General features: G+C 44.2%; 2 protein-coding genes across 101 annotated transcripts in view; one reads left to right on the plus strand and one right to left on the minus strand.

The window, feature by feature from the left end:
- Positions 1 to 9330, plus strand: part of WNK1 (WNK lysine deficient protein kinase 1) — a 142609-nt gene extending 133279 nt beyond the window's left edge. For 43 of the 50 annotated variants that reach the window (XM_084956997.1, XM_084957001.1, XM_084956998.1 and 40 more), the window contains 2 exons: positions 5517 to 5704; positions 6522 to 9330. In XM_084956997.1, the coding sequence (XP_084813123.1) occupies positions 5517 to 5704; positions 6522 to 6839 (506 nt within the window). In that variant the 3' untranslated portion in view covers positions 6840 to 9330. Of the gene's footprint in view, positions 1 to 423; positions 496 to 2706; positions 2749 to 4598; positions 4626 to 5516; positions 5705 to 6521 lie in introns of all 50 variants that reach the window. The other 7 variants (XM_084956991.1, XM_084956994.1, XM_084956992.1 and 4 more) reach the window with 2 other exon arrangements.
- RAD52 (RAD52 homolog, DNA repair protein) overlaps positions 9046 to 27743 on the minus strand; it is an 81957-nt gene continuing 63259 nt past the window's right edge. For 5 of the 51 annotated variants that reach the window (XM_085024386.1, XM_085024383.1, XM_085024387.1 and 2 more), the window contains 12 exons: positions 27343 to 27441; positions 25342 to 25443; positions 24882 to 24975; positions 24652 to 24719; positions 22927 to 23045; positions 21736 to 21811; positions 14992 to 15188; positions 14692 to 14837; positions 13091 to 13165; positions 12390 to 12590; positions 11439 to 11505; positions 10571 to 11310 (listed from right to left, as the gene is read on the minus strand). In XM_085024386.1, the coding sequence (XP_084880512.1) occupies positions 11444 to 11505; positions 12390 to 12590; positions 13091 to 13165; positions 14692 to 14837; positions 14992 to 15188; positions 21736 to 21811; positions 22927 to 23045; positions 24652 to 24719; positions 24882 to 24975; positions 25342 to 25443; positions 27343 to 27423 (1221 nt within the window). In that variant the 5' untranslated portion in view covers positions 27424 to 27441 and the 3' untranslated portion in view covers positions 10571 to 11310; positions 11439 to 11443. 51 annotated transcript variants of the gene reach the window in all.

A 27743-nucleotide genomic window follows, 5' to 3' on the forward strand; every position in this document is an offset into this window, starting at 1 on the left:
AACAGCCCTACAATTCAATTTTTTGCCCATAATCTACTTTCCAAATATAGGTTGTTCATTAATGATCACTCAGAATATTCCTTTAGAGGAAAGAGCTTCTAGTAATATTAAAACAAGAATTGAAAGGAGCAGGGTGTTTGGGTGGAAAAGAATGAAATAAACTATAGGTAAAGTAGGAGTGCTTTGGCCACAGCATCACAGACTTGGAGGTTAGGTTGTCTCTTGGCTGAGATGAGCGTAAGATGAGTGTGTTCTCAGGTAGGAGCGCTATCTGGGCAGGTGGAGGGGCTGGGGCCTGGTCCTCCTGCTGCAACCAGGCCTGTGCTGTCCCAGCACGTCTCCCACCCCAGCCTCAGGGTTCTAACGTCTCGTAGCTGTGTTCTGTCTCCTCTCTTTGTTCCTCCCCATTCTCCCTTCTCACAGGCTGTGCGAAGTTTAACTGTGCGTCTGAGCAGGTGACGTTCAAACCTGGTGGCAGGAGGACCCGATTTCTGAGTACGCCCTGCTTGGCTCTTTGTGTGTAACACCTTTACTCCTTCCTCGTCCTCGTGTTTCTGCCGCTTGGATCTGATGTTTCACGCAGTCCATTTTCATTTGTTCTTTGTATATCATCTACTCAGTGGCTTGGCTGAATGATGATTACCCTCAGAAGTTTGGGTCTCTGTAATTATGAAAAAACATGTAGAAATAACAATAGGTTTCTGTAAACTTCAAAGTAACTTTCTGGGCCTCTCAGTAGGCCTTTGACAGAGGGCAGATGTGGTGTCCAGGCTGCAGGGACTGTTAGGTCATTCAGCATAATGAATGCCGAACACACAGTCCTGTTTAGTGCTGCCCCTTGCTCTGGCATGAGAAATCACCGAGAACCTCTTGACCACAGGTGCAGGTAAACGTTATACCCTGTTTTTCTGTTCTTTTTCAGAGTAGATTAGAATCTTTTAATTTTTTAATCTCGATTAAGCATAACTGTCTATTAATTGAAAAGATGCCAGAGTCTCTTCATTGGATGCCTTCACCACCACTACCCTCTAAATCCATAAAATCAGTATTTCAAAAAAGGGTTCAGTGTAGTTCTTCTCATAAAGCTTATCAAATACCAAAGGTCAACACCTATAAGTGAAAATGGGCTATTTAACAAAATTGCTGGGATTTCCCAGCTTTCTTCCCCCAAACAAGGTGCAATAGCAAGTCACCCAGCCTCTCCAGCCCATCTCCCCATGTGTGAAATGAAGGTGGTCCTGCCAGACCAGATAAGATCACGTGCACGAGGCAGAGCGCACTGGGGAAACAGCATTTCTCTGAGTAGCCAGAGCCTTCCTGGCACATAGCAGGTAGTCGATAGACATATATTGAAATAAAAAGTGTTAAAACAAAAATAAAATAAGGATCAAGTAGAAAACCTTTGCTAGAGTTTAGATAAAGATCTTTTCTGTAAGGCTTCAAACTTCTGATGTGGTTATTGAAGTGCTTTTTTAAATGCATGTGCTAAGGCCATCATTGTTTCTGAGTATGGTTCAGAGGTCCTTGGGCCTCACATAGCACTAGTCCAGAGCTATTTAACAAAGAGGGAAGTGGAAGGCATTACCCAATTTGGTAGATTTGTGGGCACTCAGATCAATAGCTTTTCTGGTTAGGCCAAGCTAGACCAAGAACATTAGCTCCTTGACACTTAAGTAAGCATTTAATTTGTATTTCCAGCTAGAAAGATGAAAAAACACTAACAGGAAGAGACAAGTGTTTTTAAAGTAGAATGTGATGTGTCAGGCCTATGTTATTCTGCAGGCTGAAGTGTCTTAAGAGGGAAGAAAGAAAACCAAGGCTTTTCTTGTGAAGGAAGTAGAGTGTGATGGGTACCACTTCAGCTTAATTAATTCAGTAAATTCTCTTTACACTTTTAAAGGTAGGTGGTATTACACTTTGTTCACATGAAAGTGGTCAGAAGTGTTAAATCTTAGCACTTCCTTCTGGGTCTAAAATGAGAGGTCCTATCTCTGTCAGTACACATCACATAAGCCTTGGTGAACAAATCACAAGATTATAGCAAATGCAGAGAGAAACAGGGGCTCCCAGACATGAGCTCCTAGCTAATCTGGGATGCATTACTCTAAGCTCTCAAAATAAGAGTACAGTTTGGAAGCACGGCTTGGCTTAATGCTTTATTTATGTTCAAAAATTGCTTTTAAAGATTTTTCTGGGGGGAGGGGTTAGGATGTACATTAGGATGTGGAAATATATGAGCCAATTTAAATTAAAACTGTAACAATGGTACCATCTGTTAGCCTTCTGTGGTAGAACTGCTAATGCATTTAATTGAGTGCTTTTTAACAACCCAGCAGGAGAAACAGAAAGTGGGACAGGATCGGTGGAGAGACTGCTTGGGTATTTGAAATTCAAGCAGTGAGACCTGAGAAACTGGAGTTCCTCCCCATGCCAGAACTTTGACGCGGGGCATTATTCTTTCAGATACAAAGATTGGGTGTGGAAACTTGACTTCTGTCAGCCAGGTACCCCAGGTCACCATGTCAAGGCCAACAGCCAGTCAGGTCCATCGCACAGAACAGTGTCTGTGACAGGGCTCCCAGGTCCCTCCAGTCTGTCCCCCTCCTGCTTTCTCTTGCTGGGACTCTATGTGCTGTTTAGAGATTCTAAATATTTTACACTGATGTTTCCTTATCTTTAACACATTGCTCTCTCTTTGTGCTTCAGGGAAGATGGTGAAAAAAGTCTGTCCTTGCAACCAGCTCTGTAGTAATTATCTTTTCTTTCTGTTACTTCTGGTCCTTGATTGCAAAGCCTTTTGCCCTTGAGGTCTTTGAACCCCGAAGCCTCACAACTCCTGGATTTCCAGCTTCCATTTGGCTGGTGCTGCACCCTTCTCTGGTTTCGTCTTTAACACGCTCAGTTGCTGTCACTGGCTGTCCCTCCAGATTTTAGGTCACCACATAGTGCCCTAGATGACAGCCCCACTGTGGGGGAGGGGAGGGCACCCGTGGATGTGTGTAGAAGGATCAGGGGTGCCTAGCTCCTTAGGGAGAGAGTCCTGTAGTCAGAAGTCACCACGTGTGCCAGCCGCTGCGGGCACACTGGAAAGTCAGCAGGGATTACAGCAGCCAGAGTCATGCCCTCATATCACAGTGGGAGGCAGCTGCTGGGCAGTGAGGACAGGGACAGCATTGTAGACAGGTGGCTTCTCGTGAAAGTGTGGACAGTTCTACGGCCCAGCAGGCCACCGAGAGGTTCCTCCAGAAAACTCTGTGCTTGGGACACTGGGCAGTAAGTTGTGGCTCGTAATAGGCTCTTGTTACTGGATTTGTGGGGGTGGGGGAATGTGTTAAGGCAGGAGAAGAGTTCAGCTAGGGAATTTTGGGTGGTAAAGGATGCTACTTTTAGAGCTTTTCAGCAGAACCGAAAAAAGGCTTAAAGGTTAGCCAGCAGCCTCTCTGGAAGGCAAGCAGCGTTCTCAGAAATATCTACGTGCTGCCAGTGTCCTTAAAACATTTTACTGCTACAGTGGACCAAACAAGCACACTACGCATTTTCCTAGATTTTATTACTAAGTCAGCTTTTCCTGGGAGTTAATTTCTGGTCAGAAAGGAGTGTGTTTGTTTCCTTCTCTAATGTGGAGATCTGTTTTCAGAAGCCAGAATAAGAATGTTAGCTGTATGGTTGCCTCTCCCTCGTGGTATAAACCCCACTTTCAGAATCCAGTATCACGTAACATGGATGAAAATGAAAAATGAAATTCGGTTATAAAGGGGCCTCACAGCATCAAAGGCGACTAGCATGAGACTAGAGAGTGTGACCCCAGCATGAACGAGTTGTGTCCAGCAGTGTTCACCTCTGCCAGCTTCTGTATTTGGCTTTTGAAAGCTCTGCTCACTTGTGACTATTTGTTTCGTTTTCATTGTCTCACTGACCATCCAGCTCCTGAAGCAATACTCATTCGAGGAGGATGGTGTCCTCATGCGTGTGACACGCTTGCTTTCTGGTTTCCTCATAACCACCACTGCCTGTGCTTCCCTCCCACACTGTCTCACTCCTGCCTCCCCACTTTTCCACCTGGGTTTCCTGTCCGTAGGGAACTGACTCTTCCCTTCACACTGTATGTGCAGTAACCCCCTCCCCCCACCCCCCAGCCCCGTGGCTCTGCGAGCACTGAGGCCACGCCTGCAGTAGTCCTGTGTCTTGCCTTGGTGGTAAGAAGCATGTGACCTTCCTCACTCTGCAGCTTCACCTCGGAACTAGCTGTTCCCCAGTGCAGACGTGCTTGTGTGTGCCATTCCCCGGGTGTAGGGTGTAAACTGGACTCAGGACCAGTAATAGATTAGAGGGCTTTTAATGGCAGAGTTGCTTCAGGTGTGCTGCTGTGCTCTGGTGCTGCCTTGACCTTGAAAACAGGAACGTGTGTATTTAAATATTTAGCCCCCGCATTATTTGGATGTCTTAAGTCCTAGAGGCTCACAACTTACTATAGTAGCTTTTATTTATTCTGTAGCAAATGTGAGATGTGGTAAGAAAGTGGGGGGTGAGGGGAAAAAAACAAGACCATGACTCTTCTTTCCCTCTTCCCTAAACTTGCCTCCTCGAATAATCTTCAGTGTGCCCTCCAGCAGAGCCGAAATCAGGCAGGCCACAGACTTCTCCTTTGTTTCTCATCACACCATAGAGATAGAACTCCTTCATCACAACCCCCGAGCTTCCTCCTCCCCTGGCACCCCTACCGCAGCTGGATGTCCTGTTGCTTCCACATGAGAGTGCTTGCTCTTCTGGGAAGGGGGGGGGAAGGTGAGCCAATTGAAACTGAGGTCACCTTCAGGAAAGCCACGTCCTCCTGGAGTTGAAAGACTCAGGCACACCACAGAGAACCTTCCTCATGAGTGCTCACGTTTTTGACTCATAGGAAATCGGGAGAGATTGAAGCCTTAACTCTCCCAAGTTTATGTTCGCAATTTCTGTTTATGCATCCAGGTGAAAAAGTTTTCTGAACAGAGCATGCCTTCTCTTATCGTCCCTTTCTGTGAAAGAACGGCTAAAGACCACATGGCATCACGCGGTTTGGGAGCCCGTTTTCCCTGGCCTGTCTTTGCATTCCTTCAACTCCTCCATGAACCATGCCCTTCTTTTGCCCTACTCTGTAATATTCTAGAGCAGCCAGCCTCATTGGCCATCCCACTGGCCCTGTTCAAGGTGGCGCTGGGAGTAGAGGCCTGGTGGTGAGTTTCCAAGATGCCACGAGAGTGGGCAGAAAGAGGTTCCCACCCCTTGCCCTTTGTCCCCCTTAGATGTCCAGCCTCATCTGCAGCTCCCGAAGAGAACCTGTTTTTATCATCCTGTTTTGCCTAAGTAAGATTTGGCTAATAAATAAGATCCTGGAACCTCCTTTCTTGCATGGCTTCCCAGTTCATCCTCCCCATTCTGTGGCTTGCCATTCATCATCCTAAGAAGTGTTTCCTCTTCCTGAAGTTACAGCCCAAGCCCCTTTTAATAGTGTACTTTGTTGCTTCTTCTGACTTTAGGAACCAGCAGCACAAACACTGTTGGAGGAACAGTGAGCAGCCAGGCTGCCCAGGCTCAGCCTCCTACCATGACGTCTAGCCGGAAGGGCACTTTCACAGACGACCTGCACAAGTTGGTGGATAACTGGGCCCGAGACGCCATGAATCTCTCAGGCAGGAGAGGCAGCAAAGGACACATGAGCTATGAGGTCAGTCTTCTCCTTGTGCCATCTTGCTTGCTGATCTGTCAATGCGATGTAACACACGTCCGAATCATGCTGGTGGCAAGACAGAAATCACCCAGGTCCCCTTTTAGTTTTCCTCCCTAAATCCTTCATTCCCTATCGGTCAACTCAGTCTTCTCGTCCCTTTTCCTTCAACATCCTGAGCTGCATGCATGAGCACAAGGGCGCACACACAGACTCGATACCACCCACCTCCAAGTATTTGGACAGAAATAGACCCACAGACATAGAAAATAAATTTAGGGTTACCAGAGGGGAAGTGGGGGGATAAATGAGGAGGTTGGGGTTGACATACACTCACTACTATATATAAAAGATGATCAACAAGGAACTCCTATAGCACAGGGAACTCTATTCAGTATTTTGTAGTAACCTGTAAGGGAAAGGAATTTGAAAATAAATGCACCTGTCACTAAATCACTATACACTTGAAACTATCATGATATTGTAAATCAGCTATACTTCAGTTTTTAGAAAATCTGACTCAGAGTTCCCTGGTGGTACAGCAGGTTAAGGAGCCCATTGTCACTGCTATGGCTCAGGTTCAATCACTGGCCCAGGAACTTCTGTATGCTGTGGGTGGGGCAAAAAACAAAATCTGACTCAAAAAAAGAACAATATTAGGTAAATGTTAGGAGGGCAACAATGATTGCTGGTTTCGTCTTGGTCTTGGTCTTGCTGTGCCTTTTAAGATCGGGATACCTCGAGCCCTATAGTCCTATTTCAGTGCAACGCATCTCATAGCCACACCAAGCTTCACGTGGCCTCGTTCTCTTTACAGGGCCCTGGCATGGCGAGGAAGTTCTCCGCACCTGGTCAGCTGTGCATCTCCATGACCTCAAACCTGGGTGGCTCAGCCCCCATCTCTGCAGCATCAGCTACCTCTCTAGGTCACTTCACCAAGTCTATGTGCCCCCCACAGCAGTACGGTTTCCCAGCCCCCCCCTTTGGCACACAGTGGAGTGGGACAGGTGGCCCAGCACCACAGCCACTCAGCCAGTTCCAGCCTGTGGGAACTGCCTCCTTACAGAATTTCAACATCAGCAATTTGCAGAAATCCATCAGCAACCCCCCAGGTTCCAACCTGCGGACCACTTAGACCTAGAGACATTACGAAGTAGATTTGGGGGCAGGAGATGGAATGGTGAGGGTGGGTGGGAGGGGGGATGGGAAAGTAGCCTATATACTAACTACTAGTGCTGCATTTAACTGGTTATTTCTTGCCAGAAAGGAATGTTTTTAATACTGCTTAGAGCCCTCAGAATGGGGAATTTGCCCCTGCCCTCCCCACTTACTTACTGGAGCAGGTGAGAAGGAAAGGGCAGCTTTCTTGTGTGTGCTTTGTTGTTCATCTAGACCCCATAGTGAGCACTTGGAAAGAAAGTCACGTTTATCAGAGAGCTACTAGAGAGCTCAGTGGGAAAAAAGCAAAGCCCATCTGCATTTGCAGGGAGTGGGGCTCTTAATTTGGTACCCATCCCAAACCACTTATTCCCTCAAGAATCAAAACCACAAGACAAAAAAACTATTGGGCTGTCTCCTACCCTGTCCCCACCACCCTACAAACACACACACTTTTTCTTTCCTCTCCCCCCTTCCATCTTTAGAACCCAGTGGAAAACACCAGGGGACTGAGGTTTCAACCCTTTCTTATGATAGGTCATTAGTGCTTTAAGCAAATGATATTCGCAGCTTTGACTGCAGCATTAGCAATTAGGAAAAAATTAAGTTCCCTGCGGACATATAACTTTGCCATCAGTTTTGATGTGGAAACACTGTGATATATAAATGTTGTTGGACAACAGTAGTTTTAAGAGTAAAATATGAAAGGTTTAAAAAGTTGAAAAAAAGCTAGCTAGCTCTGTCCTTTACTGAGACTTTAACTTTCTCCTTTGTATTTCCATTGTATTAGATAAATAAATGTGAATGTAAAATTGTATAAATTACTGTACTTGAATACTTCTGTTCTCCCAGTATTGCTTGCTGGATGTTTTAGTGCCTTGGACTTCTATTGCTTCTGCCATTGGCATCAACTTCTCATCAGACCCCAGTCAGCAAAGGACACATGGAAGGAAACCTCAGGTCCATGTGGCTCCAGCAGTGGATTATGCCGTAAGGAAATTGAAAAGAGTATTTTTTTTTTTCCAAGTCATTCAACAATTTTGTCTAGAGCAGGTGTACGATGAGCAGGATGAGAAGTTAAGTTGACATCAGTGGTTAAAAGCAGAAAACTGTTTCAGGACAAGTGAGGAGGGGTGTTGTAACAATATTGGGCAATTTAAAAGATGGAGGGTGGTGTGTGATAAGTGATGAAAGAAAAGAATGACTGGAGAAGAGGAGAACAAACTTGTTTTGAAGTCGTATGATGCTTGGCCAGTGGACGCCATAGCCTTACTTATTTGAGCTGGGCTTAAACAGATGAGACCTAGAAGAAAATGGCTGAATATACAAGCAAGGGGGTGGGGACTAGTTTTTAAGTTGGGAAGTACGATAGTGAAATGTCACAGATAGAGAAAGTTGCTCTTAAAAAATGGCTTGGATTGCTTTCCTCTTGTTGAAAATGTACCATGCATTTCTCAGCTTGGGGTACTATAGTTTGTGGAAAGTGGACCTGCCTCTGAATTGCATATTGTAGGAAAGAATGCTTAATCCTACCCACTTCTTATATAATGTCCACAAGGTTGCAGGATCATAATCTCTTGTGCCACATTTATTTCTAGAGTTGCAGCAGATATTCTCACATTTTTATATAAACAAATATTCCCGGTAAGTAGTAACTGCAACCAACCAGTATTATGTAGTGCTCTGCCTGGTTGTATGGGCAGTTGTATCATTTTCAGAGCTTTCAGGAAATACTCTCCTAATTGGCTATGTTTGAGATCTCTGTTCTCTCAGAAGATGAGGAAGGAAGCTAGGACTCTGAATTTTTTGGGTGCTGCTTCTCTTGATTGTTGAGCTGGGAAACTGACTATCTCCAACCTCTTACCCACCTCAGTGGCACATCCCAGGAATCACCATGATAGGAAGAGCCTGGTTGGCTGTCCTGTCCTTCATTGGCCGTTTTCTTTAAAGCTGAGTCCCCAAAGATGCAAATGAAAGCTGAAGGTTTTAGGAAAGTAGAAGTGAAAAGGGCAGGCATCCCAAGCTTTGCTTTGAAACCGTTTACTTTTTCTCTGTTTATAATCTTCGGGGAGATGGTAAGAGTAAGGACAGAAGTGCCAGGGAAGTGGGAGACTTGACACCTGAGACAAAGGGGACAGTACTTTGTACCGGAGGAACAAGGGAGCCAAATGCAGCACAGGATGTTTTGTTACTTTGGTTTAATCATTCTGAGATCTCTTCACTCACACATGGAAAGTGAGAACTGGTTTTATTTACTGTTGATTTTTTTTTTTCCCCTCCTGTGGATGAAATAACTGAAGCCTAGAGGAATGAACTAGTGCTACTGAACTGTTTAAATTATTTTTGTGTTAATAGTACACTGAGTATCTTTTTTCACATTAAAAAGTCTTTCTGAATTATAAATGTTTTCCTTACATTATTTAACAATGTACACTGTTTAAAAAATAAATAAACTGAATTCAAACCTTGGGGATTCTCGGCAGCCATCACTCATGCGTTCGGCACCAACCCCAGGGTCGCACTTCTTGCTCCCTTTTGTTGCCTTTGTAGATGGACTTAACGAAGCCATTCAAATAAACCATACTTGCTTTTGTTGAGCTATGGGGTTTCATTTTCAGCAAATGCCTTTTTCATGATTTCATTAGCTCTGATTTGACTTGTGTACAGTTTATAACTGGATTTAAGCAGCAGCTCTGACCTGAAGCAAGATACTGCAGACAAGGAAGATATTTTTTTCTGAAGACAATGGTAAGGATATCAAAATCAAAAATAAATGACCAAAGCTGTGCAGAGGCAGGTGAGGTAAAAGGAAGTCAGGGAAAGCCACCACCTCTTCATCTTCCAAAGGGACAGCGATGGCTCACTGCCTTCAGTGCTTCAGGCTCATGGCTTCCCACAAATGGGCCTGTGTGCCATCAAATAATAAAAGCCACCACTTGAAGATCAGGTTCATGGTCCTGCCCAAAATGCACACTCATTATCTGGAGGAAAGAATTATGAAACATCTAAACACAAAAAGAGAGTTCTCTTATGGTGCAACAGGTTAAGAATCTAGCATTGTTGCTGCTGTGGCACAGGTTCCTTCCCTGGCCCAGAAGTCTCCACATACTGTGGACATGGCCAAAAATTTTTTTTAAATTTATTATAAATTGGGTTATATCTTACATCTGAAATAGGTGGATATAAATAGCTACTTATGTCACACAGATTTTTGGGTTTTTCTCAGTGCACATAAAAGCTATGTTTATACTACAGTCAGTCAAGTGTGTAGTAAATAGCATCATATCTAAAACAATATATACTTTTTTTCCCCTTTTTGGCCAGCCACACCCGCAGCACGCAGAAGTTCCCGGACCAGGGATCCAACCCACACTACAGCAGTGACCCAAGCCACAGCAATCACAATGCTGGATCCTTAATCTTCTGTGCCACCAGGAAACTCCCTAAAATATATACTTTAAAACACTGCTGGAATTAAAATCTCAATAAATGAAAACACATCCCCCCCCAAAAAAAAGTCTTATCCTCTTTGAAGCAATTCAGTACTGAAATGAAATAAACTGGGTACAAAAATTAAAAATAAAAAAAAACATCGTCGGAAAAATACCTGACACTGGGTTGCCAAAAACCTTCAACTGGGGGTGGGTGTGTGTGTGTGTGTGTGTGTGTGTAAAATCTGTAAAGCACAATAAAAATAGATGCGTGCCATTTTATTACAAAGTAGGATTTATTTTGCTTTCTTAAAATGCCTTTTCTCTGGTCTTATTGTTTCCTTGATCAGGAAAAAATGCAGATAGTGACATCATGAACCTATAATAATAAGACTCGGGAGTTCCTGTTGTGGCGCAGTGGTTAACGAATCCGACTAGGGAACCATGAGGTTGCGGGTTCGGTCCCTGCCCTTGCTTAGTGGGTTAAGGATCCAGCGTTGCCATGAGCTATGGCGTTAGGTGGCAGACGCAGCTCGGATCCCACATTGCTGTGGCTCTGACGTAGGCTGGCAGCTACAGCTCGGATTACACCCCTAGCCTGGGAACCTCCATATGCTGCGGGAGTGGCCCAAGAAATGGCAAAAAACCAAAAAAAAAAAAAAAGACTCATATGGGAAGACTAGCCTCACTTGTGGAGCCCTGCAGTGAAAGGTCAGAGGTCACTCACAGTAAATGCACTATGGGCCCCTGTCAAGTTTGGTGCTTGGGAATAAGGCTTACATTGTTTAAAGGAAGGTAGCCACTGGTGACGCCTAGAATGTCTTTTTTTTTTTTTTAAATGTAATAGCTTAGGAATAAACAGTGAAGAACCTTGAGTGTTTAATCTCCGCAGAGCTTCCCAACCTGGACTGTGTGACAAGCTCTCTTTAACTGCCTGTTTTCCAGTTGCCCAGCTTTATCTGTAGCAGCTTCCAACAGTCAAATCTGGTAAAGTTCTGGAAGAAGCAAGGTAAATCCCTGGAGGTAAAGCACATTCATGATTTCATTAGCTCTGATTTGACTTATGTACAAATGATAAATCATTTCATGATCAAAGCATAATTTCTGAAAGTCCCTTTGTGACAGAGTCCAGTGAGGTCACCTGCCTCGGTTAAGATGGATCTAATTTCCTTTTCTTCATGTCCTGGTTCTTCCTAGAGGAATCACAGTCTCCTATGGAAGAGAAAATTATTCAAATAATAGCTGCCATGATTTTAAAATAAACTGACAGTTAATAATTTGAGTCATATTAGTTAACAACCATACTTTTAAAGTCCCTGTATTAACATTAGACCAAGTTGCAATAAACTTTTTTTTTTAGGGCCATCCCCGTGGCATATGGAGGTTCCTGGGCTAGGGGTCAAATCAGAGCCACAGCTGCCAGCCTACGCCACAGCCACCACCCTACGCCACAGCCACCACAATGCAGGATCCAAGCCTCGTCTGCTACCTACACCACAGCTCATGACAACACTGGATCCTTAACCCACTGAGCAAGGCCAGGGATCAAACCTACATCCTCATGGATGCCAGTCAGATTTGTTTCCACTGAGCCACAAAGTAACTCCAAACATTCTTGTGTGTGTTTCTTTTTTAGGGCCCCACCAGCAGCATACGGAGGGTCTCAGGCTAGAGGGTGAATGGGAACTGCAGATGCCAGCCTACTGCCCCTACTAGCAACACCAGATCCAAGCTGCATCTGCCACCTACACCACATCTCATGGCAATGCCAGATCCTTAACCCACTGAGCAAGGCCAGGGATCAAACACTCATCCTCTTGGATACTAGTCTGAGTTTGTTAATTGCTGAACCATGACAGGAACTCTGCAATAAACTTTTAACAAGAAAGCTCTTCCTGCAGTCACGTTTACACATCCCACTAGTAAGAGACCGCAAGTCAAGGCCCCAAGGGAAACTTTGGGCTCTTAAGCCAATGACCCTCCATTTCTTACACTGCTGTTTCTCCGGCATCTTAGATGGAATGTCATTCTTCTTTAAAATTCAAAGAAAAAGCCAGGTTCTCCCTTCAGTTTTTGCTCCTAAAACAGTTTGCTACCTGCTATGTGCTGGTTAAGATGGTGAGTCTGGAAGTGCCAGGGTTCAGGTTTTGCTTGTGGATTCTGGTGGGTCCTGTTCTGAGTCTCCATCTGGTTCTTCGGGACTGAGGTGGCAGGGGTCTGCAGTGGTTCTGGTTTAGCCAAGGGCTGGACCACGCTGTCTGCTACATCAAGAACCATGTCCCACATTTCAAGACTGTCTGCAAGGACAGAGGTCATAGGAAAATTTAGCATCAACAATGTGTTTTCACGGTGAAATGCTGGGAAAGTAGGTCATGTGAAATCCCATAACGTGAGTATCCTATAACGGCTTTTGAATTTCTCCCCAACCCCTAAAAGACCAAAGCCTCTCTTAGGTTAAGACAACAGGAGCTGAATATGTGCTATAGTCAGCACTGCTGTCAGTCCCTTTGGGTCCTCTTTCTACAAAACGGATAGAAATTAAGATATTTATGCCCTTCATTTTATTTTGGCCACACCCATGGCATATGGAAGTTCCTGGGCCAGGGATCAAACTTTCGTCACAGCAGCAACCCAAGCCATAGCAGTGACAACACAGGACCTTAGCTTGCTGTGCCACAAGGGAAATTCCTAATGCCTCTTTTAAAATGTACTTGTGACTACCCAAGTACACAGCAATCTACAGACGCTTCATAGCATTTACTGACTAGTACCTAGCTGTTCCTTTCAACCTACTAACCTGCAAGGACGGCTGTCTTAGTGAGTGGCTCTGAAACAGCAATTCCGGGAGTGCTGTGCTTCGCCAGTGGTCCTGCTGCAGAGAAGGGACAGTCTCAGGACAGTAGAACTGGGCCAGGGGGCAGAGCTGCCTGGGATTACACAGCATAGCCAGCAGGACCCTGTGTCCCAGACCTATATAAAACAGGTCTGAAAACTCTATTTTTTGTTCTCACCAACAAAAGTTTCCTTTTTAGCAGCAGAAATGGCTTATTATAAGACATCTCGTCAAGTTTTTACTTTTTGAAGCTATAACCCTTGTTCAAACAAAATCTTAAGTAGAAATTAGTGTATAAAACCAACATGATGATTGATCAGGGGTGCGGGAGTCCTGAAGGACACTCCTTTTCCACCCCTCACCCCCAGAGCTTCCAGAATGGTCCAGAAGCTAAAGATACAGAACATTAATTCTTAGGAAAAACATCCCCAGAAAAGTAAATTATTTGTTTTTCTTTTTGTTTTTGTTTTTTTTCCTACATTAATTTCAGCCTGCTAGTGCTGAGGGGAATTATAAGGAACTAAAACATGACAGCAAGTCCTCTATGAATCTTCATGATTCTAAGGAAGAAGCTGGGCAAAAATCCAGCTTTTTTGTCTGGATTTTTGGTCTGAGATAAGCCCTCTGATTTTAGTCTCTGGGAAAGACTCAAAAAAATCTGTTATCTACTATTCCCACTGAATGTGGACTCAAATGAACAAAAGCTTATAGAATTGCCAGGAGTTCCCGTTGTGGCGCAGTGGAAAAGAATCCAACTAAGAAACATGAGGACACGGGTTCAATCCCTGGCCTCGTTCAGTGGGTTGAGGATCTGGCATTGCCGTGAGCTGTGGTGTAGGTCACAGATGTGGCTCAGATCCTGCCTGTGTTTCTGTGGCTGTAGTGTAGGCCGGCAGCTGTAGCTCCAATTTGACCCCTAGCCTGGGAACCTCCATATGCCTCAGGTGCGGCACTCAAAAGCAAAAAAAAAAAGATTTGCCAGAAGCCCCACTTTTGTTTTATGTTCAAAGACAGCTCAGAAAGGCTTTCTCAGGCAGCTGTAGCCAAAGTAATTGAGGCCAAAAAAAGTTCTGTCCCCTGAAATGACTGGTTCCAGATTATGCAAGGCCCATCTCCATCCTCTCAAAGGACCAGTCAGTGTCTTAGAGTTCCAGCTGTGGCTCAGCAGGTTAAGAATCCAACTAGTATCCATGAGGATGCAAGTTCAATCCCTGGCCTCGCCGAGTGGGTTAATGATCCAGCGTAGCTGCAAGCTGCAGTGTAGGTCGAAGACTCAGCTTGTACCCTGTGTTGCTGTGGCTTTGGCGCTCCGATTCAACCCCTAGGCTAGGAACTTCCATATGCCATAGGTGAGGCCCTAAAAAGAAAAGGAAAAAAAAAAAAAAAAAAAAAAGACCAGTGCCTTCAGTAATGGGGACGTGCAGGACAGGACTTCACAACCTGAACTCCTTGGCCTCATGGTCCTGTCCCCCGTGGAGAGTACTGCTGAGTGCTGGCTTAGACCTAACCTGCTGCTACTGGCAGGGGATCAGAGTCGCCCCAGAGCCTCTGCTTACTACTCTCACCTTGATCCTTCTTTTCAGTGGGTAGAGTAGAGGGGGGACCCTGCTGCTGCCTCTCCATTTTCTCCCGGAACTGCTGCTGCAGCTGTTTCTGCCGGAGCTTCCGCAGGTATGTGGCATCACTATCCATAGTGCAGGAGGCCAGGCTTCTGCATCAAAAGAGCAACGGGGTGGGGGTGAGTGCCTGAGCTGACAGATAACCACAGCGGTTCCGAAGGGCCCACGTAAACCAGTGTGCTGGCTCTGAAGGTGACACAGACCCCCGGGAAGGGTCAGAGAAGAGAGGGACGGGAGGCCCCATACCGGGAGCTGCTGTCCTTATCCCCCTGTGTCACAACATGGGGGCCATTGGAGTAGCTGGGTCTGCAAGGGGAGGTCACCTCCTGTGGCTTGGGGGGCACCAGAGCTGTATTCTGTCGGCAGCTGCTATATCTGGCTTGTTCCACAGATGGTTCAAAATCTTGTCTCTTTGCTTTCGTTAAATCTACTTCAAGAGGCAGCTAAGAAGAAAAGAAAGAGAAGAGAAAATAACTTTCTCCAGCTGCCCTCCCTCTTCCTTAAAGATCTAAATACCTGGAAAATGGCACAGTCCCCTACCAACCATTCCTTGTAGGTCCTGAGAAGCTGAGACAAAGGATCCACAGGTTCAAGTAATGTTTTTAATTACATGAAGAATAAAACAATTTCATTTTCCACCTTAGACCATTCTATATCAATTAACTTTGATAAAAATAAATCATACTTTGGCTTTTATATAGGGCAAAAGCTCTACAAAATCTAATTTGAATCTTTCCTTGGCAACTAGATCTGATGCTATCTACTTTTTGTGATGGAAATGACCACATACTATTGCACTATAAAAACGCCAAGATTTTTCACTTGGGAGAACTTCTCTCAATAATACTGGTGCTGATAGAATAACAGAATATGAGGGACTGAGATGACTACGTTTTGATAAAGATAACCTGAAAATGAAAATTATACTGTGAAATTTGTCTACATTGAAAAGTAAATTAAAAAGAAATGGATGTATGCTGCAACAGGGAAGAAATATGTCATTTGAACAGACCCATCACTAGAAATGAAATTGAATATGTAATAAAAACATTACCTACAAACAAATCCAGGACCAGATGGCCTCACAGGCGAATTCAACCAAATATACAAAGAAGAACTTATACCCATCCTTCTTTTTTTTTTTTTTTTTGTCTTTTCTAGGGCCGCACCTGCGCCATATGGAGGTTCCTAGGCTAGGAGTCGGTCTAATCGGAGCTGTAGCTGCTGGCCTAAGCCAGAGCCACAGCAATGCAGGATCCAAGCTGTGTCTGCAACCTACACCACAACTCACGGCAACACCGGATCCTTAACCCACTGAGCAGGCCAGGGATCGAACCTGCCACCTCATGCTTCCTAGTCAGATTCGTTAACCACTGAGCAATGATGGGAACTCCACATCCTTCTTAAACTTATTCAAAAGACTGAAGAAAGAATACTCCCCAAAAGACATTCTATGAAGCCACCATCACCCTAATACCAAACCAAAGATACTACCAAAAAAGAAAATTATAGGCCAATATCTTTGATGTATATAGATACAAAAATTCCCATCAAAATCAAATCCAACAACACACAAAAAAGATCATACACCACAACCAAGTGGGATTCATCCCATGTTCATAAGGATTGTTCGACACACAAATCATTCAACATCATACACCACATTAACAAAAGAAAAGTAAAAAACCACATGCTCATCTCAATAGATGCAGAAAAAGCATTTAACAAAATCCAATATCCATTCATGATTAAAAACTCTTACCAAAGTGGGTACAGAGGGAGCATAACATAGTAAAAGCCATTTATGACAAATCCACAGCCAATATAATACTCAATGGAGAAAAGGTGAAAGCCTTCCCACTAAAATCCTGGAACAAGACAAGGATGCCCATTCTCACCACTTTTATTCAACACAGGACTAGCCACAGCAATCAGACAAACAAGAGAAATAAAAGGTATCCAAATTGGAAGAGAAGAAGTAAAACTGTCACTCTATGTAGATGACAGGATACTATATACAGAAACCCTAAGGACTCCACACAAAAATTACTCAGAATGATCATTGAATTCGGCAAAGAAGATACAAGATTAACATTCAGAAATCAGCTGCATTTCTGTATACTAACAATGAAATATTAGAAAAGGCATACAGAAAAAATACCTTTTAAAATCACACCCCCAAAAATTAAATACATAGGAATAAAATTGACCAAGGAGGTGAAAGACTTATACACTGAGAACTATAAAACATTAATCAGGAGTTCCCATTGTGGCACAGTGGAAACAAATCTGACTAGAAATCATGAGGTTGCAGATTCAATCCCTGGCCTTGCTCAGGGGGTTAACGATCTGGCATTGCCGTGAGCTATGGTGTAGGTCCGCAGATGCAGCTCGGATCCTGCATTGCTGTGGCTGTGGCATAGGCCAGCAGTTGTAGCTCTGACTGGACCCCTAGTCTGGGAACCTCCACATGCCGCGGGAGCAGCCCTAGAAAAGGAAAACGGGGAGTTCCTGTCGTGGCTCAGTGGTTAATTTGACTAGGAACCATGAGGTTGCAGGTTCGGTCCCTGCCCTTGCTCAGTGGGTTAAGGATCCAGCGTTGCCGTGAGCTGTGGTGTAGGTTGCAGACACAGCTCGGATCCAGCATTGCTGCGGCCTCTGGCATAGGCCGGAGGCTATAGCTCCAATTAGACCCCTAGCCTGGGAACCTCCATATGCTGTGGGAGTGGCCCTAGAAAAGGCAAAAAGACAAAAAGACAAAAAAAAGACAAAAAAGAAAAAAGAAAAAAGAAAGAAAATTAAAGAGGATTCAAAGAAATGAAAAGATATTCCACACTCCTGGATTGGAAGAATTAATATTGTTAAAATGGCCATATTACCCAAAGCAATCTACAGATTTAATGTGATCGCTATCAAATTTCCCATGACATTTTTCACAGAACTAGAACAAATAGCCCAAAAATTTATATGGAACCATAAAAAACCCAGACTTGCCAAAGAAATCCTGAGAAAAAAAAACAAACAGGAGGCATAACTCTCCTAGACTTCAGACAATATTACAAAGCTACAATAATCAAGACAGTGTGGTACTGATACAAAAACAGACATACGGACCAATGGAAGAACAGAGAACCTAGAAATAAACCCAGACACCTACAGGCAATTAATTAATCTTTGACAAAGAAGGTAAGAATATAAAACGGGGAAAAGACAGTCTCTTCAGCAAGTGGTGTTGGGAAAACTGGACAGCTGCATGTAAATCAATGAAACTAGAACACACCCTCAACACAGGCAAAACATTCTTGGAGTTCCCACTATGGTGCAGCAGAAATGAATCCGACTAGTATCCATGAGGATGCAAGTTCGATCCCTGGCCTTGCTCAGTGGGTTAAGGATCCAGTGTTGCTGCAAGCTGTGGTATACTTCACAGACGTGGTTCTGATCCCGAGTTGCTGTGGCTATGGTCTAGGCTGGCAACTACAGCTCCAATTCCTCCCCTAGCCTGGGAACTTCTATACGTCGCAAGTGCGGCCCTAAAAAGCAAAAAAAAAAAAAAAAAAAAAAAAAATCTCTGACATCAACTGTACAAATGTTTTCTTAGGTCAGTCTCCCAAGATAATAGAAATAAAAACAAAAGTAAACCAATAGGACTAATCAAACTGACAAGCTTGTGCACAGCAAATGAAACCATTAAAAAAAAACCCAAAAAGACAACCTATGGAATGGGAAAAAATAGTTGCAAATGATGCAATCAACAAGGGCTTAACCTCCAAAATATACAAACAACTCATACAACTCAAAAGCAAAAAAATAACCCAATTCAAAAATGGGCAGAAAATCTAAACAGACATTTCTTCAAAGACATGGATGGCCAATAGGCACATGAAAAAATGCTCAACATCACTGATTAGTAGAGAAATGCAAATCAGAACTACAATGAGGAGTTCCCGCCGTGGCACAGTGGTTAACGAATCCAACTAGGAACCATGAGGTTGCAGGTTCGGTCCCTGCCCTTGCTCAGTGGGTTAATGATCCAGTGTTGCCGTGAGCTGTGGTGTAGGTTGCAGAGGTGGCTCGGATCCCACATTGCTGTGACTCTGGCGTAGGCCGGGGGCTGCAGCTCCGATTCGACCCCTAGCCTGGGAACCTCCATCTGCCGAGGGAGCAGCCCAAAGGAATAGCAAAAAGACAAAAAAATAAATAAATAAATAACTACAATGAGAAACCACTTGACATGAGTCAGAATGGCCATCATTAATAAGTCTACAAATAACAAATGCTGGAGAGGATGTGGAGAAAAAGGAACCCTCCTACACTGTTAGTGGGAATGTAAATTGGTACAACTATGGAGAACAGTATGGAGGTATCTCAGAAAAACAAATATAGAACTACCATATGATCCAGCAACCCCACTCCTGAGCATATATCTGAACAAAACTTTCACTGAGAAAGATACATGCACCCCTATGTTCACTGCAGCACTATTCCTAATAGACAAGATACAGAAAAAACCTAAATGTCCATCAACAGATGAATGGATTAAGAAGATGTGGTACATATATACAATGGAATACTGCTCAGCCATAACAAAGAACAAAATAATGCCATTTGTAGCAACATGGATGGAACTGGAGATTCTTATACTAAGTAAGTCAGAAAGGGAGAGACAGGGAGCTCCTGTAGTGTTGCAGCAGAAACGAATCCAACTAGTATCCATAATGACATGGGTTCAATCCCTGGCCTCGCTCAGTGGATTGGGGATCTGGCATTGCTATGAGCTGTGGTGCGGGTTGCAGATGCAGCTTGGATCCCATGTCACTGTGGCTATGACATTGGCTAGCACGTGTAGGTCCGATTCGACCCCTAGCCTGGGAACTTCCATATGCCACCAGTGCAGTCCTAAATGGAAAAAGAAAAAAAAAAAAAAGAAAGAGAGACAAATACCATGTATCATTTATATGTGGAATTTAAAATATGGCATAGATAAACCTATCTACAGAACAGAAACAGACCCTCAGACATGAAGAGCAGACTTGTGATTGCCAAGGGGGAGGGAGTGGGATGGACTGGGAGTTTGTGATTAGTAGATGCAAACTACTACATGGATGACAGAATAGATACTAGAATGGCTAAGCAATGGAGTCCTACTGTACAGCGCAGGGAACTACATCCAGTCACTTTTGATAGAACATCACAGAAGATAATATGAGAAGAAGAATGTATATGTGTTTATGGCTGGGTCACTTTGCTGTATGCAGAATTTGACAGAACGCTGTAAATCAACTACAATAAAAAATAAAATAAAACAAAAAGAGGAGTTCTTTGGTAGTGCAGCAAACTAAGGGTTTAGCATTGTCACTGCTGTGGCATGGGTTCAAGACCTGGCCCAGGAACTTCCACATGCAGTGGGCACAGCCAGAAAGAAAACAACACGTGTTGGTCAGGATGTGGAGAAATCACAACCCTTGCCCTCTGCTGGCAGAGCTGCAGAACAAGTGCAGCCATTTTCTATATAGAAAACAGAGTGCAGGTTCCCCCACCCTCTAAAAAAGGTAACTACACCATGTGATCCAGCAACCCCACTTTTTGAAAAACCTTTAGAAGGAGAGTCCTCAAGAGGTATTTGCACACTCATGCTTCCATCAGCACTATTACAGCACTATTCACAACAGCCAAGAAATGTAAGCAACCTAAATGTCCACTGATGGATGAAGGAATAAAGGAAGTGTGATATATACATACAATGGAATACTGTTATTCAGCCTTAAAAAGGAAGGAAATTCTGACATATGTTGCCACATAGCTGAACCCTGAGGATATTACCCTAAGTACCATAAGCCTGTCACAGAAAGACAAAAACTGCATGACTGCACTTATATGAAGTTTCTAAAACAGTCAAATTCATGGAAACAGAAACCAGAATGGTGGTTACCAGGGACTGAGGGAAGGTGTAAAAGGGGACTCTTTTTACGGGTACAGAGTTTCAGTACTCTAGGTTCTGGAGATGTGTTTCACTACTGAACTGTACACTCTCAAATGGTAAATTTCATGTTTTGTGGGGTTTTTTACCACAAAAAAAAAAAACCCTGCAATAGCCCTCATAAACTCAGATGCAAAAATCCTTGACAAAATATTAGCCAACATAATGTATAAAAAGGATTTTTAAAAAGAAAAGAAATGGGGAGTTTCTATCTTGGCTCAGCGGTAACAAACTCAACCAATACCCATGAGGATGCAGGTTTAATCCCTGGCCTCGCTCAGTGGGTCGGGGATCCGGTATTGCCATGAGCTGGGGTGTAAGTTGCAGACACAGCTCAGATCCCACAATGCTGTTGCTGCAGTGTAGGCTGGCAGCTGTGGCTCCGAATTGACCCCTAGCCCGGGAATTTCCATATGCCGTGGTCGCAGCCTTATAAAGACAAAAAAAGGAAACAAATGGAGTTCTAACAGCTGCCAAAGATAGGAGCAGCAGGAAAAAAAGAAGCCCCCAAGTAAGAGAGGGAAGGCTGCCTTGTGTGTGGCCCTGCAGGGGCCAGAGGGTTCACAAGGAAGCAGCCACACTCCACCAAGCAGCAGGAACACTCCCGGACCTGACGAACCTGGATCACACTGAAGTCCAGACCCCCATTCTCCAAGGGCAAATGTGCAGATCACAGGACAGGCGTCAACAGAAACAAGGGACATCTAAGAGCTGAGGGAAAAGGTTCAACAGGTCAGGCTCTGAGTGTCGCTAAGAAATGACAGTAGTGCTGGGAGGGCACTATGCTCCTTTTGAGGTTCACGGACCACTCCCAAGCAGAGTTCTCTGTACAGGAGAAGAAACACAAGGGCTTCCTGCTTCAATTTCCTCATCTGTAAATTAAGTCTGAAATACACACTCCAGACCCTCTGAGTAGCTGAATCTTCACTTCTCTATCACCAAATACTCATGACATAGGGCATCAGTTCCACGTTTACTACACCACATGTCACCCCCCACTTCTAACATACCTGGCGTGGAAGCTTGTTAAGGGACCTCAGATAGTCTTTGTCCAGAATACAATTTCCAAGTGCATTCCCAAAACTTCTAAGGATAAGAAAAAGAAAAGTGAAACAGGGTTGAAAAATTATTACATGTAAATATCAGAAAACAGTTACAACCTTTGTACAAGTTGCTTCTCAACTGCAGCAGAGGGAATGGATGCTGATAAGCAGTCAAAATGTTCACTGGGGAGTTCCTGTTGTGGCTCAGCGGTAACAACCTGACTGGTATCCATGAGGGTACAGATTCGATCCCTGGCCCTGCTCAGTGGGTTAAGGATCCAGCATTGCTGAGAGCTGTGGTGTGGGTCACAGACTCAGCCGGGATCTAGCATTGCTGTGGCCGTGGTGTAAGCCAGCGGCTGCAGTTCCAATTCGACCCCTAGCCTGGGAACTTCCATATGTCGTGGGTGCAGCCCTAAAAAAAAAAAAATTTTTTTAAAGTGTTTATTAGGCATGGGCCATATTCCTCCACCATATTAAACTCGACTCTGAGAGTACAGCACTGAGAGGCTAAGAAGCCATTCCCCACATCCCACACATCACCTCCTGACATGGAGCACAAATTCCAGAGCAGAGATTTCTTTCCCAAGAATTGCTCCAGTTCCCCAATACAGTGAGCACACACATTCGAGCCCAACCCTCCATGACCAAAATTCTTACTTGGAATACAAGGACTCCCCCACAGGTTACATATGGCAATTTTTTAGGCATGCTTTCCATGTATTTTTCTGGTGATTCAATTCCAAAGGCATCTACGACCCCAACAAAAGTTAAAAGCCCTGCTCTATGTAATCAAGTCAACTATAATACATATACACAATGAAGAACTGCTCGGGTGTGTTAAAGAGAATGAGGAAGCAATCCATGTACCCGTGTGGAAAGGTCTGCAAGACATACTACTAATGAGAGGAGCAGGGCTTGCCAATCAAGCTCAGAACAGAGAACGCAGGGCTCTACCGCTTATTCCCAAAAACTGGGGGACCTGAGCATAAGGAAGCACTGGGGAGTCAGGAAGAGAGCTGGAAAACAGGCCACTCATAGACCGGGGCAGGGGAGGGAAACTTACATTATTTTTACTTTTGAACCATGTGGATGTTTCACCTTGGAAAAAAAAAAGCTGCTCTGAACCCAGAGCTGAAATGAAGAGGATCCGCTTACCTCAGTGCACGCTTCAACCCGTCTGTCACTGCCTCCTTCCTCGCCTTTTCCAGAGACAAGGCTTTTGACTTGAGGCCCTCGCTAACACCATAACCCACGTCTTCGTGATACGAGCCATCCTGGGGACAGAAGAGGAGATCGGAGTATCACACCAGGAGCAGCAGACTGCCCTGGACGCCGAGCTCCTTTCCTCAGGCAGAACCGGGAGGGCAGAGCCCAGGGCCTGCGACACAGGTAGTGGTCAGAATCAAATTCCTGCACCATTTCCTGGGCTGGACCTGCCTAGAAGTGTCCTGTGGTCAAAGCGCCAAGAAAACTCTGCTTTCTCATCTCTTTACATGAAAAAGGCACCTCTCCACCTACCCCAAGTCTTGTATTACCCTGCAGTGTAAAAACCTTTGGGACACCAAACAAAAGGAAAATTCGAAATATTGTATTTTCCAACAAATCCTCTCACAACTCAGGTGGCATCCGTTTCTCAGCTTCCACCAGAATTAAAGGTGGGCCTGGTGGGGGTGTTAGCTGACAGACAGCTGAATATAATTTCTGATGACAGCACTGGGATTTCTGAAACATAACTCAGAAAGCATTCAAAGAAATGAATGACACTGTAACAAAACTCTTTCCAGTCCCAGTTTATTTATGTGACTAAGTTTTTCACAACTATTTACAAAAATAAATCAGAATTATTTTGCTGAATGTTTAGTCTAGGAAAAATATTAACTATGGATATATAAACTAACTAATAGAAAAAAAATAAAAACAAAACAGGAGTTCCCTTCGTGGTGCAGCGGAAACGAATCCGACTAGCAACCATGAGGTTGCGGGTTCAATCCCTGGCCTCTATCGGTGGGTTAAAGATCTGGTGTTGCCATGAGCTGTGGTGTAGGTCGCAGACATGGCTCGGATCTGGCGTTGCTGTGGCTGTGGTGCAGGCCAGCAGCTGTAGCTCCAATTCCACCCCTACCCTGGGCTGCAAGCGCAGCCCCAAAAAAGCAGAAAAAGAAATGAAAAGCATTTTGCATAATATAAAAAAATAGGATGTGGAGTTCCTGCTGTGGCATAGTGGGTTAGGAATCCAACTGCACAAGTTCCCATCGTGGCTCAGAGGAAACGAATCTGACTAGCATCCATTAGGACGCAGGTTCGACCCCTGGTCTTGCTCAGCGGGTTAAGGATCCAGAGTTGCCATGAGCTGTGGTGTAGGTCGCAGACGAGGCTCAGATCCCATGTTACTGTTGCTGTGGCTGTGGCAAACCTCCGTATGCCTCAGGTGCAGCCCTAAAAAAGCAAAAAAAAAAGATGTAATAGGAGTCCCCGCTGTGGCATAACACATTAAGGACCTGGTGTTACTGTGGCTGTGGCATAGGTCACAGATGCAGCTCAGATTCAATCCCTGGGCCAGGAACTTCCATATGCTAAGGGTGTGGCAAAAAAAAAAAAAAAAAAAAAAAAAAAAAGGTAGGATTTACTTTAGAATGTAAAATTTTATAACACGCCAAAAAATATACCCTTGCAATTGTTTATATTTATGGTGAAAACTTTTAGCCAACTTACAAATGCAAGAGAACAGAGCTTTACAGAATTCTCTGAAGGGCACATGAGTAAGCCTGTCTGAATGCCGCCACCCCAGCTCAGGCCCAGCTCTTGGGCTGCTGCTCCACAGCCTAGAGGTCTCAGCACCCGCCCTGTGCCTGTAAGCGAAGTCTATTCCATCACCCTCACCTTCAACTGGACTCTCACAAATGCACAGACTCCCACGTAGAACTTGCCATTGTTAAGGTCAACAAAATCTAGGAGTGGGAAAGAGAACCAGTTGAAGAGGACATTGATCCTGTGCCTTACCTGGATCCCTCCAGCTGGCAATGGGGCACACCTACCCTAGGTCTTCACCCACAAAACATGCCTACCAGAATCAGCCAAGTCAGGGAGAGAGAGCCAGGAAGCAGACTCACCCACATTCTGCTGTGTGATAGAGTGGGCCCAGCCATTGTAGCCAAACATCTCATTGGCCAGATTAATTACCCTGTGACCCTCAATGTAACACACCTGGTAAAAATTTAAAGAGAAAAGAGCTGATTAACATCCCTTGCCACACTTAAACATGGACCAAAATTTACTTAATTTATTCCTTACCAACTTTTTTTGGCAAAACTGCCCTTAAACATTCTAGGGAATTCTCAGAGAAATTCCAGTGAACTTATTTCAAAGAACTTCCAGAAGGACCAGTCAGAACTTGGGCCACTTCAGATGACAACAAAGGTTGGAACCCATCCCCTCCTAAAGTCACTAAGAAACATGCAGCAACAGTGAAGAGAAACCTCCTGAATCCCAGAGGACCAGAGAGGGAGCTGGTCATCGCTGAAAGAGTCAGTATTGTGGGTACCCACTTTGCAGGGACATGAACTCTCCTACCTTCTGGCCTCCTCCAGCCATGCGGCTACTTATATATTCTGGGCCCAGCCTCTGCCTCAGAGCATTCTGGATGGCCTGGTACTCTTCTGCTGTGTACTGGTACTGCAATCCAGAAAGGGGAGGTTAAACTGACATCTCCACCACTCCTTAACACGTCTCCAGACCCCTTTACTCTTTTTTTTTTTTTTTTTTTTTTTTGTCTTTTTGCCTTTTCTGGGGCCGCTCCCAAGGCATGTGGAGGTTCCCAGGCTAGGGATCCAATTGGAACTGTTGCTGCCAGCCCATGCCAGAGTCACAGCAACGCCAGATCCGAGTCACCTCTGCAACCTACACCACAGCTCACAGCAATGCCAGATCCTTAATCCACTGGGCAAGGCCAGGGATTGAACCCGCACCCTCATGGTTCCTAGTCGGATTCGTTAACCACCCAGCCACAACGGGAACTCCCAGACCCCTTTACTCTTAAAAAGTATTGAGGACCCAAAGAGCTTCTGTTTATATTGGTTATATCTGTCAATACTAGGAATTAAAACTGAGAAACTTTGAAGGCACACATTCCAATAACCACCAGAGCAATGACATAAGCACACACCATGCGGTCTCTGGAAAGCTCCATCCTCACTCATGAAAGAATAATAGTGAAAAAGACACAGAGTATTTTAGTATTATTACTAAAATAACTTTGATTTCACAGACTCTGAAAGGTCTTGTGGACCCGCCCAGGGGTCACTGGACCACATTTTGAGAACCACTGCCTTAGATGCTACTACCATGTTACCATCCTTATAAAACTTACCTGAGCCAGAATTGGGAAACTAATTCTCAGAGTCTATATATGATATTTATGCAGGCAAGGGAGCAGGGGAGGAGAAAACAGGACAAGAAAGTCTTGCTTCCATTTGTCCTTTTCTCTAATTCAACAATTTCCCATCCTACACATAAAGAAATATGCTACTACTTGTTTGGATTTTCATCCCCTCGGTCATTTTCCCCTTGCCCTATTTAAATTGAATAAATGCTCACAAATAGATCTCTGGCAAGACAAAGATAAAATCCGGGTTACAAAGCAAGAATCTCCCTTATATGCACAGAATATCTCCATAAAGAATACAATACCAGAAAGTTTGGATGTATCCAAAAGAAGAGATCTGGGTGAAATGTGGACAAGGGTGATAGGAAACATGATACTTTCCACATAGAGTTTGTTTCATTTTAAATTTTTCAGCATATGAAAATACAATCTATCCAAAAAAAATAAATAAAATTTAAATTTAAATGTAATCCTCAGGGATATTAGTCTTTTGATGCTAAAGTTCCAAAATGCCCTCAGAGTTCATCAAAGACTCCCAAATAATGCACCTTAATGATAAAAAAAAAAAAAAAGAGTTCCCACTGTGGATCAGCAGAAACAAATCTGACTAGCATCCATGAGGACGCAGGTTTGATCCCTGGCCTCACTCAGTGGGTTAAGGATCCGGTGTTGCCGTGAGCTGTGGTATAGGTCACAGACTCGGCCTGGATCTGACATTGCTGTGGCTGTGGCACATCGACCTCTAGCCTGGGAATCTCCATGTGACTCAGATGCAGCCCTAAACAAAAAAAAAAATTATATTAAAAAAATGGAAAAAAAAACAGTAACAGAAATTCCCATCGTGACACAGAGGAAACTAATCTAACTAGGAACCATGAGATTGTGGGTTTGATCCCTGGACTCGATCAGTGGGTCAAGGATCCGGCGTTGCCATGAGCTGTGGTGTAGATTGCAGACCCGGCTTGGATCCCGAGTTGCTGTGGCTGTGGCTGTGCTGTAGGCTGGCAGCTACAGCTCTGATTCAATCCCTAGCCTGGGAACCTCCATGTGTTTCAAGTGCGGCCCTAAAAAGCGAAAACAAAAACAAAAACAATTAACAGCTTACAGTATGGGATGGTACTCTACAAACTGCTTCCATGTACCTTTTCACTTAACCCATTCCTTCCAGGTATGAAAAAAACAGCAGTTACCTGACCAAAGCATAATACAGAGTTGCCACCAGTAGGATGCCTGTCGCGGCCTCCAAGAACTGTTTCTTCAGTCCCAGACATGTTAATTCTGGTTGACCTCTAAATAAACAGAAGATTTTAAAAGATCTTAAAGAATGCTAATGGTAAAAGGCAAGAGCCTCTACTAAAAATCAGATAAAGTCACTTTTTTTGCATCCTTCTAAACACTGAACCAGTCTGGACCAAGTTCCTCAGTGCTAGCTGTCATCTCACACACCACTGAAAATCCTTTCCAGTCTGCTTATATCTTTCTCCTCAAATTTTTGCGAGTGTGGTGGTGCTATTAAAGGTGATTCTACAATAAGAATACGTTATACTTTAAATGAATTAAAAAGCCAAAATTACAAGAGCACACTAGGGGA

This window comes from Sus scrofa, chromosome 5, assembly GCF_054392235.1.
Source record: "Sus scrofa isolate SSC_HxYL_T2T_F1_AM1 chromosome 5, Sscrofa_HxYL_maternal_Yorkshire_Landrace_v2.0, whole genome shotgun sequence".
Classification (NCBI taxonomy): Eukaryota; Metazoa; Chordata; class Mammalia; order Artiodactyla; family Suidae; genus Sus; species Sus scrofa.